We start from the raw sequence: 16,142 nt of genomic DNA on the forward strand, positions 1-16,142 counted from the left end.
AGCTGGTATCACCTGGGAGCTCCTCACCTGCCAGGGGCTGAAGGCGAGCAGGGTTACAATGGATTTAAGGAATAGTACAGAGCTACAGCACCTTGCGACCGTGGCACCACTGCTTTTTAGAAAAGCCTTGCACTGTATCAGTCTTAAAAAGAGGTAGCAGTGGAGGAAACACAGTTTGGCAAACTCTTTCAAACCCAGTCTATTTATTAGTTTTATAGATAGTCATATGGATTTTGGGTAGCTCCAAAAGTGTTTGGAGGCCTCAAATATTCAGATTTATGCCTAAAATTTTTTTGATATCTATCATCAGACACATGCAGCTGTAGTTCAGAGGAGCATTGAGCATATGCCTTATCTTCATTGACCCCAAAAGGATTTAAAACACTTGTACTTTGATGCTCCCCTGGACAGAAACACATACCTGGAGCCTTATGGCAGGTCTACATGATGACTTCTAAGGTAAGAGTCTGCTTAAAACAAAAAATAACCAGACAAGCAGTCTTGCACCCTCAGCTGCCTGGGGAGTTTAAACTCACATCACAAGGTGAAGGTTTGTTCTGAGGTCACAGGCACCATGGTTTGCCTTCCTGCAGCACTGCTTTTCTTCTTGAATCTCAGCTTGTCAAAGGAAAAAGAAAACTTAACAATTTTAGCTGACAGCATATGAGGAGCTCAGGATTTACTTAGGTGTCAAATAATACAAACAAAGTAGCAATTCAGAGCTCAAAGCAAATAAACACTAACCTAAAATCTGTTCCTGGGCTATATAATGTCAAGTCAGCCCAAAATGCTAACACTCTGTGTTATTTGACTTAAACTGCCCCCTTTGCACTTTTTAACCTCTTTTAACCTCGCTGCTAACCAGCAGTGAATGTGTTGTATCTTCAGATGCTTTAGAGATTAAGGGGATTCTCTGGCTTGGGCTCAACCTGCAGTGACATCTCGTGGTCCCCCACAAGGTGAGGTGCTGGCTGCCAGGCAGCACAACTCCCTGACCCAAACCTCACACCGATGCCCCTGGACCACAGCATTGACCAGCACCAACCAGCACAAATCTCACAGGGAACTTTCCTCCACCTGGAGTGGCTGAATGCCCAAGTGGGGAAACAAACAAACAGTTCCTCCTGCGACATCCCCTCCCCTTCACCTGCAGCACCAGAGGAAACTTCAGAAATCATCCTTTTATGCATGAAGATAAATAAATCATGAAAATCAGATGATTGCACGGAAAGCCTGTGGATGGGCCATGCTTGCCTGCAAAGCCTAGGTGCTTTTAACTCGAGACAAGGAGAGAAATTAATCTGCCTCCTCCCACATTTGTGCCTGTCTGAGACTCACATGTTAGCAGGATGCTTTGCGCTTCACTACTTCTTCTTTTGTTGTTACTTTCAAATGATTTCCCACTGAAAACCAACACGCTTGTTGTTGACATCGTAGTACAGGAAATTAAATCTGACATTTCAGTGTTACCTGATTTCCCATCCCTGTACAGCATTGTATGATTTCACCACCTATTCATTTGTTTCCTTCACACACAAATGCATTTAGAGAAAATACAATCCTTGGAAGAGTATTTAGTCAGAGAAAGGTTGTAATCAGCTTGGATAGAAATCAGACAGTAAATTTGCTTGAAAATGGGGAAGGGAGGAGGAAATGAAATGGTTTCTTTCCTGTGAAATTAGGTGACCAAAAAATTTTATGGCAAAACTTCACCATGAAAAGTAAAATAGTTGAAAAACTTCACAGGAAACACTAGTCCTGAGCTATTGCACTAAAAATAACATGAAAACCAAAGTAAAAGATCTGATTCATCAGACATCTTATATGTTCATTAAAAAAAAAAAAAAAAGAAGGTTACGGGAAAAGACTCACAAACTTTTCCCAGGGCAAAATAACTAGATGTCCCAGATATATCAACATTTAAGGTCAGATCAGCAGTAACTGAGTGATGCCGGGAGAATGTGCAGCATGTAGACACCTAAGGCTAAAACTGGAATTTGAAAAGCTCCTCCACAGTGTCTAATCCATCAAAATACTCAGGAACGAGGAACGAGATGAAACGTAGCACACTAGCGAGCAGCCGGGGCACAAATCTTAGGGATTACACCAAGAGCCCATCCTCTCGGGCACCTTCCTTCAGCCATTTTACTGGACCTGGTTCACAGTGCAAAGGACCACCAGCCACAGGTCAGCACCTCACTCTGCTGGGGGCTCTGCAGGCAGATGGTCCTGGTGAAGGCAAGGCAAGCTCATAATTATGTTATGCAGAAATGCAGATGCTGTCCTCCATCTCATACACCCCTCCAGTGAGTCAGCTCAGGTTTAACAAGATCAGTGATCACAAGTGTCAGGACTAGCACTTATATTTTTCTTGACTATGTGTAACTATTCTAACTTATAGGCATTTATGCAAGTTTCACAGCAGTTTACAGTCCAAAACATTATGCAAATATAGTTAGGAAACCTTAACATATTTTCTAGTTCATTTCAAGTTATTAAATAAAGTCAAAGCCAATATTTTTTCCAGTCCTTTGGCACCTCCTGAGAGCAGGATAGTGTGATCAGTCCTCTACTCCAATAATTTTCCAGTTCATATTATGTTCACAAAAACAAGAGAGAGGCCAGCTGGAGAGAAGGTCAGGACATTGTCCAGGGCAGTCGCCTGCCCCAAGTCAGGATTCACCTCTGGCTAATGCATTTTCATCAGATACGTGCCTGATCACCATGCGCATCTGAAGACCCCCCGTTGTCATAATGGAGTGCTCTTCCAGAGCTCCATAATCTTTCCTGTTACACAGTTCCTCCCTAGTGACTAATCTAAATCTTCTTTGATTCAGTAAGCCTATTATTTCTTGTTCTAGCCATCATGAACATAAAAGACATGGAAAAGATGAAAGGAATAAATTGTTCTCTTTGTGTTTGGAGACTTGTATTTCCTTTAAGTATTCTATAAGCAAACCTACTCAAACTCCTTCGATCTTCTTATATTTCTCATTCTCATGTACTTATGTTCTCATGTTTTCTAGATTTCTGTTAAATCTCATTGCTCTTCTCTGAACTGTCTCTGATTTTTCCTAATAAGTATGACATATAAAATTAGACCTGATACTTCAGCTGATGCCTCTCCAGGGCTGAACAGTTATTTTATGTCATATGGATGATATAGTCCTTATATATCTCAATGTTTCTATTCATTTTGCAGCATCACTATGTTAGAACGGGTCACAAAATGAATGCCACCCAACTAGCTGACTTTTTTCTGCCAAGCTGATCTTTAATTCCTCTCCTTCCTCTTTGCAAAGTTTGTCAGTTCTGTCCAATTTCTCAAGATTATTTTGAATCCTAATTCCACCCTTCAACGTGCTTGCAACCTCACCTGCCTCAACATACAATACAAAACTGTCTCTTTTTCCCGTGTTATATATCCTGCCTGAAACAGAACACAAAGCAGTCACAAAATCTCTCTTCTGTGTATGTATCCTGCAATCCAACAATCACTGCTTATGCTCTTTTTTTTTTTGCTGTACTCCTCCAAAAAAAAGGACAAAGACACAAAGTTGTTTGTTTGTTGTTTAAAAAAACACAATATTTTTACTGTAAGCACTGGTAAGAAAACATAAAAGAGTGAAACAGTAGACTATCTTCCCCACAGAGACACGTATAGGAACCTACAGCATGTTTGAAAAGTGTGTGCTGTGGAAGTAATCTCTACAAATGTAATAAGATTTTACAGTTTTAAAACTGTAGAGGAAGAGGGAATAGGAAGACCTGCTCAATGCTTCAAGCACAGCTCTTTTCCTCTCTCACTTGTTTTTCATTTTTACGTTAGGAGGAGCAGGATTTGAACCTGTGTTGGAAACAGTTCTGTATTTAAGTCAGTGAAATTAAGCAGTTATTTCACATTGCTTAGCACAGTAATTCCTGTTCTTTCACTTTTTAGATTAGGCTATAAAACGCCAGTCTGCCTGCTTCAAAGTCCCACAATTGATCAACACAGCACCACGGGACCAGATTCAGTGCACCAAAGCTGTTGATTCCTACTGTCCTGACTAAAAAGTATTAAGGGATGAATTTGACATTCACAGTGATAAAGTTACTGCAAGCTTTGGTAAAGACGTTAAAGTGAAAAAAGGGTTGTTCAGCACCTTGATTTCTAAAGAAACTAGAGAAAAGAGGGAAATTAAAACTAATTCAGAACATGAATACAAATTTACATTAAAATTCAAGCTATTACAAATCTTCTTAGTTCAAGTCCTTCTGTCATCAGAAAAGGTTATTTATATGGTAGCAAATGGAAGCCCCACATTTTAAGGACATTTTTCCACCTTTACCACTTAAACTTTTGGCTCCGTTTCAAGCAACCAGCAAGCTGGGGTTAACTTATGCAATAAACTCACTCCATTCAGCCATGCTGGAGTCACACCAGTGCTAATTCTGCTCTCATTTACATCACTGTAAATACCACCTTTGCTCACACTGGCATAAATTCTTCACTGTGTCAGAGGGAAGAGACAGACAACTTCCCAATTGTCAGCAGATTCATGGGGTCCTGCAAAGTATCCACAGGAAAATTATATGCTGACTTGGACCAGGAATTGCTCTGCCTTTGCGGACTTCAATAGGAACAGAAAAGTTCTGGTGACTTAAAGGAGTTTGTCCCAAACAGGAATATCTGTAAACAAAATAATGACTCACAGAAGATATCTTGTGCAAAAGGGAAAAAAAGAGCTCACATGGAGCAAAAGAGAAAATCTAGGAGAGCAGTGGGAATGACAGAACAAGTTTAGCAATGGAAATGGGCATCAAAAGGATGCAATACCTGAAAGCAATTGAAAATTTTTGGAAGAGACCTTTCAGAGAGTTATAGTCAGTGAAACACCAAAGCACTTTTGGTCCAAGGAGATGCACATGAATCCCAAATACAAAGTGCTCTCACAGTGATGTGACTAGTCAGGATTTTGTGTAAAAATACAACTTCCGACCACAGAGATCCTTATGCCATAGCTATTTTCACTTGGACACAGAAATTAATATTTGGCAGCTCTGAAAATCTTTTACTTCATGTGGTCTTGAAAGAATAAAGTTAGAATGAGCGAAAGTACAGAATTTGGTGCCCAGCAAGCAGTTCAGAAAAGAGAAACTCTTTAAAAAGACTCTGAAAATTACAATTTTACATTATTTCACTAATTGCTGTGTGCAAATGAGCCAGTTCATTACAGAGCCACAGATTCTTTCTATGACTAGAAATAACTGGTGACCTGAAAAAAAATCCACAATCCATACAACCCAATATTGAGCTGAGTTGCAATCGTTTTGTGAGCTGAAGGAATGACTTCACTTACAGTCTTGAAGCTCCTGATGAAATAAGTTGGTCCTTCCTGTCACTAGTAAAGAGGAACATTTCCTCCTGTACTAAGAATACAGTGCTTCAGATGTACTGTTCTTCATCCCCTCCATTCATGAGCAAAGACCACTTGTCCCCTTCTTCCTCAACAAAACCATTATGTCTTGGCAACTTGTCTGAAGTCAAGGAAGAGAGAGACACTTGACTAATCTGATCCCAAGGAGCCGATCTGGATGAATCCCTCCTCCTATCATCCATTCCAATATGAACACTAATTTGGGAAGGAGTAAGTGGCTTCATGCGGCCTTGAGCCTGTGCTTCATAACTTTCTGTGTCTGGCTTCTTATAACTAAGAAGAGAAAGAGAAAAGATGTTTAGTACCAAGAGGTCAATGTGTAGAAGCATCTTTGGCGTTAGAACAAATCAGAAATTTCTGATAACCTAAATGTTACCTGCACTTCAGACACAATGTTAACGGCTAAGAGTACTGGTCACACAGCATTAAGACATTTCAATAGTAAAAGAAAGGAACTCTCAAAGTGAGGTTCTTTGAGAAAAATTATGAGTTTGCTGAATTATGAAAAGGTTCATAGTAAACAATTGCAGGGGAATGGGCTTGATGACCCAAAAATCACTTTCTTATTCAATGTATTCTAGGTCAAAAAAAGCCCAGCAATGGCAAGTATGCACAGTCTTCTTCACATATGTGTGTTATCGTGTTCTTTGGAATCTGAAGTTCTGTCCAGCTGATGTGAAGCTTCAGGAAAAATTATTGTCCTAGAGAGTATACAGTAATACAGCTTCCGTAAATTTGAAGCCAAATATGTTTTGGGGTGTTCTCAATATCTAACCACAATGGTGTCCAATATTTAATATAATCAGCACAAGATCAAAAGAATTTGAGAATAAAGGAATCCCTTTATAGAAATTTCTCATTCTTTGGATAACTACACACAGAAAGTTTTTAGGATGAAAAACCTGTAGCGGTAGTGCTGATTCTGCAACAGATATGAGCACATATGTAGTTTTTATTCTAGATTGTGGTCTCATTGAGCATTTGCAGGATCAGAAAGATGATGTGGCAACAGATTTCCTATATTAGTTTATACTATACTGTACTATACTATACCATACTATACATTACAGAAGACCCGAGCTACAGTAGAAATATATGAAGGTTTGGACTAATTTCAGACACTGTAAAAAGTATTATTTTTGAAAGATGTTTGCTCACAATGCTCTTAAAAACAGGTCCACTGTAACCACCCTAAAAGGGCAGACGAAAAATGTAGCATAAAAAAACTAATAGAATTTGAAAAATCTTATTATAGTTCAGAAATCTGTTTGCTTCCAAAAAATAGAGTAAGATACTTTATCCGTAGCAAGGTGCAAAAGAATAAACACACTGCTTCTCTGTTTCTCTCTGGCTAAATTAAATAGACAAAAAACCCACAACAAACAGGTACAAATCTTTGAAAAAACATCTACTGCTACATTATGGAGAACTATCTTTTGAATTATTTGTTCACTTGATATTTACAGCAAAACCAGTGCTGACCATTACTTCACTTGGTATTGAACAACATGTCCAGCACGGGTGTCCAGGTGGCACTCAGTCAGACTTTTAACTGCTAGTTAAAGAATGCTCAGTACAGTCTTAGTCCAGGCGTGTTCATAATGGTGACACCTGTCTCTTTTGGAGCCAAGGATTAGACAGAACAACCCCAAGCTAAAAGACTGTCAGGTACTTTTAGGTATACAAAGCCTAAAACAACATCTCACTTGAGTCCCATCAGCAGTGCTGCCTACAGTTCCCCGAGTAATTAGTATTGAGACAACTTGCCATTTCAGCTGCAGGGAAGACAGCACGACAGACACAGAAGAAGCTGCCATTGCTGCTGATCCCATCCAAGGCTGAAGCACGAGGCCAACAGGCATGAACACACCTAGCAAAAAAATCATACAGACATCAGCCAGAGCCACCTGTCCCCATACAGACATTTCTGTCCTTGCATATCATAGAATAGATCAGCAGTTCTACAACATGACTTGCTGAGACCTCCATAAACACAACTAGACTGATACATATTTACTCACTTATTTTTGAATATGTCCCTGCCGTTGCAAGGGATGACCTTTGCACCAATTCAGCTACAAGACTGCGGCCACAAGGTAAGGCTATTTGTCCCTTCCAGCTATTCTGCACATATGAAACAAAGAAAAGCAACAGAAAGACAAGGCAACAGTCCATGAAAAGGGAGAAGTTACTCAGAAAAAGAGGAATGCTTGAAGGAAGTTTTAAGGAGGAATGTGGAGCATGAGAAGATATATGACAGAAGCAGAGAGAATGCAAGTAGTAGGAGAGAAATATGTGATTCAGGGTGAATAAAAGAGGGAGCACCCAGAAGTGGGATGGTATCTCTGATTAGAGCTGGGTTTTGGATATATAGAAACTAATCCCCAAGTACTGCTATGTGAAGTAAGAGCAAGGGTTTAATTTCATCATATAAGAATTTATTCCTAAGAGTTTAAAATTTGGGGAAAAAAGATTTTTTTCTACAACATGAAAAAAAATAAAAGGTATTTGTTTTGTCCTCCTTCTGCCAAGATTTAATTACTCTAGCAACCTCTCTTTGGTTCCTTGAGCAAGAAATCCTGAGAGAGGCACCGCAGAGCTCAACTGTGCTGCTGTCTTAGTCAAGCTGGCAGTCACATACCTGCTGCTATGGGTATTCCAAGCAGATTATAAATTAGGGCAAGAATCAGATTTATTCGTATTCTTCGAACTGTTCTCTTTGATAAGTGAATACTGGCAACTACATCCAGCAAGTCATTCTGCAAGACAGAAGAGCATTGAAATTTTTCCACATGCAGTCTTCAGAATACCAAACCAAAAAGAGGAGTGTCAGTGATAAAGAGGACAGGTCAAAACTATAGTGCTCACTCGGATAAGAACAACATCTGCTGCTTCAATGGCAACATCGGTACCAGTTCCAATTGCAATTCCAACGTCGGCCCTGGCTAGTGCAGGGGAATCATTGACTCCATCACCAACCATCGCAACCTTCTTCCTCCCATTTTGAAGCTCCTGGACCTTTGCAACCTTGTGAGAAGGAAGAACCTCAGCAAAGACTTTTTTGATCCCAACCTATGTACGAAGAAAGAAACACACCCAGTTGGTGATATGCTTCATGCTAAAAGGAAGAGCCATTTGCTGTTCTGGGTGAAGGGGAAACAAAGGAAGATCAACCAAACTGATTTCAGTGGAGGCAACACTTGCAAGCTACACAGAAAGGTGAAGAGCAACATGCCTTTGGCATAAGAAAGGGACTGATTACAGCCCCCTCCATCTTTACTGCAGAGATGCTGGCAAACCATGCTCTGCCCTTAGCGTCATGCCCCACAGGACTTCTGAAGCTCTACTGTCCTGGTAATAAAGGTCTGATGTTTAAAAGAGCCAGTTTTCAGCTAATCATGTTGCGTGATGCACCAGTAAAGTTTTCAGTGAAATGTATGATCAGGCAGTTACACCAGGGGAAACACAGAAACACCATGTGCAAGTCTCAGGGAAACTATGAAAATAAAGCAAATGGCTGACTAAATGCTTGTACTCATCCACATCTCAACTAATAAGGAGTTGCTACCAATGGCTTCAGCGCTGTAGTTGAAAAGCAGGTGGATGTATTGCCCCTGGTTTGGCTGCCTCGGCAGGGAGAGATCAGCTTTTCACTACACAAACAGCTCTCTTTTAACCTTTCAAAAAGTATCATTTTTAAAAGTTTTTAGGACTGTTACCATTTTTCCATTGGTAAGGAAGTAAGTGCCAAAAATTCAATGAAAATGTAGGTTGGCACAGACTAAGCTTGGTTGAAAACTTTACTTGAGTGCCTGGAACCATAAATTGAAGGTTGTTTCTGAAAGACTTCTCTTAACAAAGAAAGGTGGGGTGGGAAAGTGCTTTACTACAATTCAACACAAAAGCTTGAATCAAAATAGGAGAAGGATTAAAACATCACACTGAGAAACAAAACAGACCTCACCACATACGAGAAGGTGCATACCACAGCGCTGGCGGAGTTAGCTGTGTGGTGGAATACCTTAGGAAAGCAAGGTGGCACATGGTAGATTAGAAGTAGACCAATGCAAAGGGAAAGAGGGAAATGAAGATGGAGAGGGTGGAAACGAAGCAAGGGAGAGTGAGAATTTGGCTTTGCCTTTGGAGTAACATTTATAGTTTGAGATCAAGGAAATCTCATATAAACCCAACCTCTTTTAGACTGCTATACTTCTTAACGATAATTCTTATTACTATGTTACCCTTAAAGATAATGACAAATCCCCACTTACCTTATTGGGAACAGAACTGGACCTTAAAGAAACTTTCCTTTGTCACTAACCAAACACAATTGCCCTTCAGTGAAGGGAAGCAGGAGTCTTCAGTTCAGCCAGACTAATTACTGCAAGAAACTCTGTATCTCTGGAGAAGTACTGACTGCTTGTCTTCAGCGAGATCTTAATGTAGCCACTGGCCTTTAGTATGCCATTGTACCTGACCCGATTTTCAGTCCAATTCAAGAAAAGTTAGTCTTGATTTAACATATCCAGGGAAACTCTGAGTTCCTGCTCCAAATTCACTGGGGTAAGCAGAGTTTTAGAACCACATCATGTGTTTTTTTGAAGTGCAAAGAATCAGATACCTGAGTAGCAATGGCTTTTGCAGTTTTTCTGTTGTCGCCCGTTATCAGCACCACATCTATTCCCATGTTTTTCAGTGTGTGCACAGCAAGGGCTGCCTCCTGCTTGACAGTGTCTGCTATTGCGATCATTCCACACAACACACCTGCACAAAGAAACATCATCTGTTAGAGGGAGCTGTGGGGGGCAAAGTGGCAGCAAGAGAACAGGACTCTCCCTCCATCACACCATGGTGGCTTGTGAAATAACACATTCTGGGCAATATTGACACTCATAAGCCTGAATGACTGTCTACAGTTTACTAAGTTATGGTCTCTTTCTTACACACACACACTTTTCTCATTTATCTGTTTCAGTTCGAACAAACACCTTTGATATTTAGTGACTGGGAGGAAGGGAAGAGGAAGTTAGCTTTTAAATATGCCAAATTTCTAGGTTTTATGGTATGTACAAATATGATAGTGGGCCAGAGAAAGTTTTAGTATTTGTGTCCAGGTCAGATGTTGAAGCCACTCCTCCAGGAGGAAGCATATAGAATATACGGTTTTATGTCCCCTAATCTTTCCAGGTTGGATCCCTATTATAATTAATTGCCTTCATACAGAAATGTTGCACCTGCCTTCCAACACATTGCATCCATGCAAAAGTGCATCCATGTTTCCTTCACATGACTTACAAAAATCTCACATTGGTTTATCATTGCATGTTACCTTTCAAAAGTAAGGACTTAAGTAGGTTTTTCAGCTCTGTATCTCTATTTGCTATCCCTAGCAGTGACAGGCATGCCAGCTGTACATCAGAGGTCTTATTTCCATGTTAAGAGCACTGGATGTTGCCAGACTGCTGATGGAGCCCAGTCTGAGATATACAAATGCATCTCAAAACTGCTCTGTAGGACCACCAAGAATATTTATTCAGTAACTGAATCAGAGGCCCCTTTTCAAAAACACAGATGCACTGGCAATCTATCACCGTTATAGCAGTTCCTCATATTAAGGTATGGTCTGGCATCTCTTTCTGTGTAGCACAGAACAGAACCCCTCTGGCAAAACTCATTTATTCTAATCTATTATACTTGAATGATTTAATGAATGTTTATTCATGAGATGTTTTGAAATCAGTGATGCAATAGGTTGGCGTGTGATCCTTAGTGAAGCAAAGCCAGGATGGGACATGACACTGCACTGACACTGCTTTTCTGAACAGCAATCCTAGACAACAGGAGGTTCAGAAATTAATACTTGAATTAAAAACTACCCAACAAAATCTTATAAACACTGTTCTGAGGTGAAAGCTTCTTTTAAGAACACCTTGATACTTTGCAGTTCACAAGCAGTTCTGCACTGAAAGATTAACAGTTTCTTGACACTAAGCCACTGATCAATTGCTCCAGAGTTTGTTTTTATCCATTCCGTGGTAGGATCAATTGATATTAAGTGACCCCAAAGAACAGCAGTTACCATCTATAGCCACTAATATGGCAGTCTGTCCTTTTGTTTCATGGTCTGTCATTGCATCATTTACATCATTTGCAATATGCAAGCCATTGCGTCGCATCCACTCACGATTTCCAATCAGCACTGAGTATGTATGAGAAGCTGATGAACCTTTGTGCACAGACAAAAAGAAAAATGAGCAACTCAGAGATAGTGAACACAAGCCAGAGAAGTTTGAGGATGACAATGCCAGGTTGCGTTAGCTATAGAAGGATATTCTGAAGAGGTTTTCCCAATATTTTTTTTGTGTGTTCTGGACTTGAAATGGTCACACCCAAGACACAAACAGAACAGTCTTGTTGAAGTGCTGCTCTCATGGCCAAACACAAATGCACAGGCACTACCTGAAGACAGTCTCATAAAACTTTTCTCCTTCAAGATTCAATCTGTTCCTGTTTATACACAGAAGTGTGTCATGAACTTAATGGAAGTATTTGCCTGTATTTGCCTTTGCCAGTTGGCATTGTTTTTCTGGGTAAGTGCAGTATGCACATTTCATAAATGCCATGCTGCTTTGTTCTCACAACTAATGACTTCTTTCAAACATAAAGGGTATTTCTGGTAAGAAAATTTGTTTTGTTCTAACAAACAATGAAACAGTGTGTAAAGCACCTCATTATCAATTCAATTCAACTTCACAAGAGCTGTATGAAGCAGGTGAGAAAAATATTACATTATCACCATTCGCAAATGGCACAATTCTGATGATTAAAGTTCTTATTTTATTTAATTCTTCTAATAGCTTTCTCAAAAAGGTCAGGAGAGCCACAGTCTTCTGAAAAGAACTGATGAGCTTCTTACAGAAGGCTTTAAATACTTTTTCTTTCTCTCATACACTACAAAAGAGCAAAGTGGCTTCCACCGAGCCTGAAAGAAAAACAAATGTATTGGCCTAATCAAAAACATCAGGCACTGAAACTCAGTTTGCAGATATAACACCCTTTATTGTGCATCGGCTGAATAGATTTCTTTTAAAACAAGAAAGTGCCTTGAGAGATACATGAACAGGAAACAAAAGGTCCGAGTTAATATGGAACTAAAGGGTGTATATAAAAAGTACCAGTAAGATAATGTATGTTAAATGTAACTGCTCTAAATGGGAAGATAATGCTAATTGGCAAATTTTGCTCTCTGCTGGACTATTCTTCTATCCAAAAGGGACATTGCTGGGTATGCCTTATTGCTTATGTATTGTATGGACTTTTTGAGTACCCCTCACTGTAGCATCTAAATTCTTGTTGAGGTTTCTGAATTGCAGAGAGATTGACAATAGAGGAAAGAAAGAGCTTCAATTTTTTGTTAAGGCACATTTTTGTCCCTCATGTTCTTTGCCTCCTTCTGCCATAAATCCACCTTTCTGCTGTTCCTAGTCCGATAGTATTGTTTCACAGTGGTTAGCACTGTTGATTCATTAGCCCTCTCATTGCAACTGGCAGTCACTTCAGGGGCAGACATACCATGTGATTTGGAGAGCGTGATCAATGCATTATCTCCCAGAGGAGCACTGCTGTCCCTGCTCCTGTTAGTATCCAGATTATTGAGACCCTCCTCAGCCATGTCCAGGACAGCCTCCACACCTCCGACTTTGCAGCTGATGCCACAGCCTGGGACTGCCTGGAAATTGGTGCAGTATCCCAGGCTCTGAGTGCCAAGCTCCTGTGGATGTAACCAGAGTTCATCATCAATCCCACTGCAGTACAAATATGAGATAACTCCTGCTGAAAAGAGGGCTCCTTCCTCCTCTTGACAATGACTGACTGACAGAAAAGCAGCATGGAGTATCAGTAGTGCAGAACTAAAAATCAGGATGTTCTGGACATGCTGCGGTTTAGACTTCTAGAAAGGGGCAGCCATACAGATCACAATCAGGTCTCAGCCCTAGCAGCAGCAAACTATAAAGGACAACTTTTCCTTTTAGTTCAAGGACAAAGCATTTAAACTGGTGTTTCATGACCTCAGCCAACACTAGGAACTAAAGAGAAATACTACAACAATAAGCCATACAGCTTTTGAAAAGATGCAACTTCTAATTAACCTCACAGACAACTGGCTGCAGGGGATCAAGCCTTTTATACGTATGTAAAAGTATAGTGAAAAACTGTATCTAATTCCTGGACTGATCTGGCTGGATGATAAGGAAACTGGATCTTTCTGTTGAGTTAAAGAGAGAAGCCAGTGAGTACCTTCAAGATGAGAAAAGGCATTATCAGGACCCTAGGAGTTACAAAAAGAATGGAAAAAATATGCATTTATAAACAAGTTTTTCTGGGTTGTCTCTGGAAGCTGGAATTACATGGACCTTTCAGTGACCTTCTTACAACATAGTGATGATGAGGCAGGTGGTAAGAATATTAGCAGAGTATAGCATGGCAATTCATATAAGCCATGATCCTGTAATAATTGGTGCATGGGATGACTACAGAAGTGTCAAGGAACTAAGACAAATTTGAAAACAGAAAATGTAAAATACGAGAGAGGCATCTGAATTATTACCCATACTCTCTTTTCCCTTCTAAATTTATATGTTAACTTCCAAATTTTACCATTGAAAGATCTATCGCTAATAAGTTTGATATATTCTTGCCAATTAATTTTTCCATAAATCAATCAATGACTTGTCTTAGCAGAAAGAAATTATTTATTTAAACCAGGCTTCCTATTTTGGTTACTATTTCTGCTTTCATTCTTCCTGAAACATTTGAGGAACACATGCAATATATAAATGACTTCTGAGGATCTGCAAAATTTGCCAAGACTTGAGTAATCTATTAATTCATTTGTGAAATTCACAAATATCACAGTTTAATATTCAGATAAGCAAGTGACTAATAGAAGTGACTAGTCAGGTAACACATGAAATGTCACCACACACATTTGCTTTACAATGCTATTTTAAACGTAAGTATTCCTCCTGCACATATTCCACAATCCTTATTTTCCCACTAGTTCAGAAAAAATTTTGTGAGATCATGCTTGAGAAGTCCTCAGCATTACCAGAAAAGCAAAGCTTAGAATATGTCTTCTGGTATTGTCCAGACTAAGATGCACAATCATAAAATCCGCCAGCTTTCCATCCTGTTAATTTTCAGGCAGGCCTGTCCCATTGGGACTTGCTCATTTTATACAACATTGCTGCATTTGCACAGATCCCTTCAGACCTTAGATGAAATAGGAAGGCTAAGTACCTCTTTGCAATATTTAGTGACTGCCACTCCTAAAGGATGCTCACTGCTGGCTTCTGCAGTGCCAACCACCACCAGTACCTTCTTCAGAGAGAGCACAGCCGTGTCTCCTAGCAAAAGCACCCTCATGACTTTAGGAACTCCACAGGTGATGGTCCCAGTTTTATCAAACATCACAGTCTTGATCTGTGAGAAATAAACCAGAGTTACTGCGAGCATAGCAATGTTCATATGCTTTAGGCACATAAACACAGGCAAGACCTTAACAGTCAGTTAACTATATTCACACCAAGACAGAATAAACCTACAAAAGTAGGGATTCCCGTATGTACCTTGAGCTATCTGTACACTAGATCTCCTTATGCTTCCTTGTTCATTCCCCATACAGTGATTTCACTGAAGCTACAACATCATCCTGTATCTATATCAGGATCTCAGACAACAGAATCATTGCAGGACTTGTACTGTCCTTTGTGTGTGCATGTATGTATACACATACAGGATTCAGGTAATGGCACCTTCATCACTTTTACCACAAGGTATATGATGCAAGGAGGGCTTTTACAAATGCAGTTCTACATAATTAACAGTAGCACCGACGAAAGAGGACTCAGGAAGTTATTTGGCAATAAGAGCAGGTGGGTAGAGTGCAAGAAGCTGCAGCAAGTTCCAGAAACAACAGCCTAACCAAACCCAATCTCATGCTATTCACCAAATACAGCAATCACTTGTTAGCCAGCCCAATGGGTCTTGAGGAATCAGGAAGGAACCAAAAAACAGTCCCACACACACTGAAACCCAAAGCTAAGGTCAATTCTAGTCCTGAAAATAAACACAGCACAGAGAAACACATGAAACAAAAAAATAAACAAAGTAGGCACTATTTCCATTCCCAGATATTCCAACCCACCAACCTTGCAGAATTCAACAGGTCACCTAATTTTCCAAGCCCTGACCCTAGCCTCACTTAGATTCAAAAGGCAGAAAGTCTTGACACTAATTAGCAGTCATATTTTTGGTTTTTTGCAGAGCCTTGGAAAAACTTCTGGTCTATGCTTTATAATGTCCAGTAAGAACAAGAATTATCAGTCTGATTAACTTATTCTTACCATCCTTTTCACTTAAAATGTTCTGCCTATGTCTAATCCAGTCTACCATAGAATGGTTTAAACTCATATTCTTTTCACTGGCTGTGGACATGTCAAACCACCTCCTCCTTCAATCTCCTCCTCCTCTTTTCATCAGTTTTCTGTCTTTGAAGGGCTTTTTCTGCCTCCCATCCTTTTTCTATACACTAAAAGAACTCCAAATCATTCTGTTTTTCCCTTACATTCTACATTTTAAACTACTGGTCATGAACAATATGCATTTCACAACAGCCCTCTGAGGAAAGAAGTAAAACACTGGATTATTGGGATCTTTTGC

General features: G+C 39.8%; 1 protein-coding gene across 2 annotated transcripts in view; it reads right to left on the bottom strand.

Annotated features, from left to right (window-relative positions):
• Positions 1–5,033: 5,033 nt before the first annotated feature.
• ATP7B (ATPase copper transporting beta) overlaps positions 5,034–16,142 on the bottom strand; it is a 40,239-nt gene continuing 29,130 nt past the window's right edge. For both annotated transcript variants that reach the window (XM_074815759.1, XM_074815758.1), the window contains exons 14-21: positions 14,721–14,903; positions 12,993–13,191; positions 11,500–11,646; positions 10,042–10,184; positions 8,289–8,492; positions 8,062–8,179; positions 7,188–7,290; positions 5,034–5,693 (exon numbers count right to left, since the gene is read on the bottom strand). In XM_074815759.1, coding sequence (XP_074671860.1) covers positions 5,429–5,693; positions 7,188–7,290; positions 8,062–8,179; positions 8,289–8,492; positions 10,042–10,184; positions 11,500–11,646; positions 12,993–13,191; positions 14,721–14,903 — 1,362 coding nt within the window. In that variant the 3' untranslated portion in view covers positions 5,034–5,428. The remainder of the gene's footprint in view (positions 5,694–7,187; positions 7,291–8,061; positions 8,180–8,288; positions 8,493–10,041; positions 10,185–11,499; positions 11,647–12,992; positions 13,192–14,720; positions 14,904–16,142) is intronic.

Source organism: Strix aluco, chromosome 2 (genome assembly GCF_031877795.1).
Source record: "Strix aluco isolate bStrAlu1 chromosome 2, bStrAlu1.hap1, whole genome shotgun sequence".
In the NCBI taxonomy this organism is placed as follows: domain Eukaryota; kingdom Metazoa; phylum Chordata; class Aves; order Strigiformes; family Strigidae; genus Strix; species Strix aluco.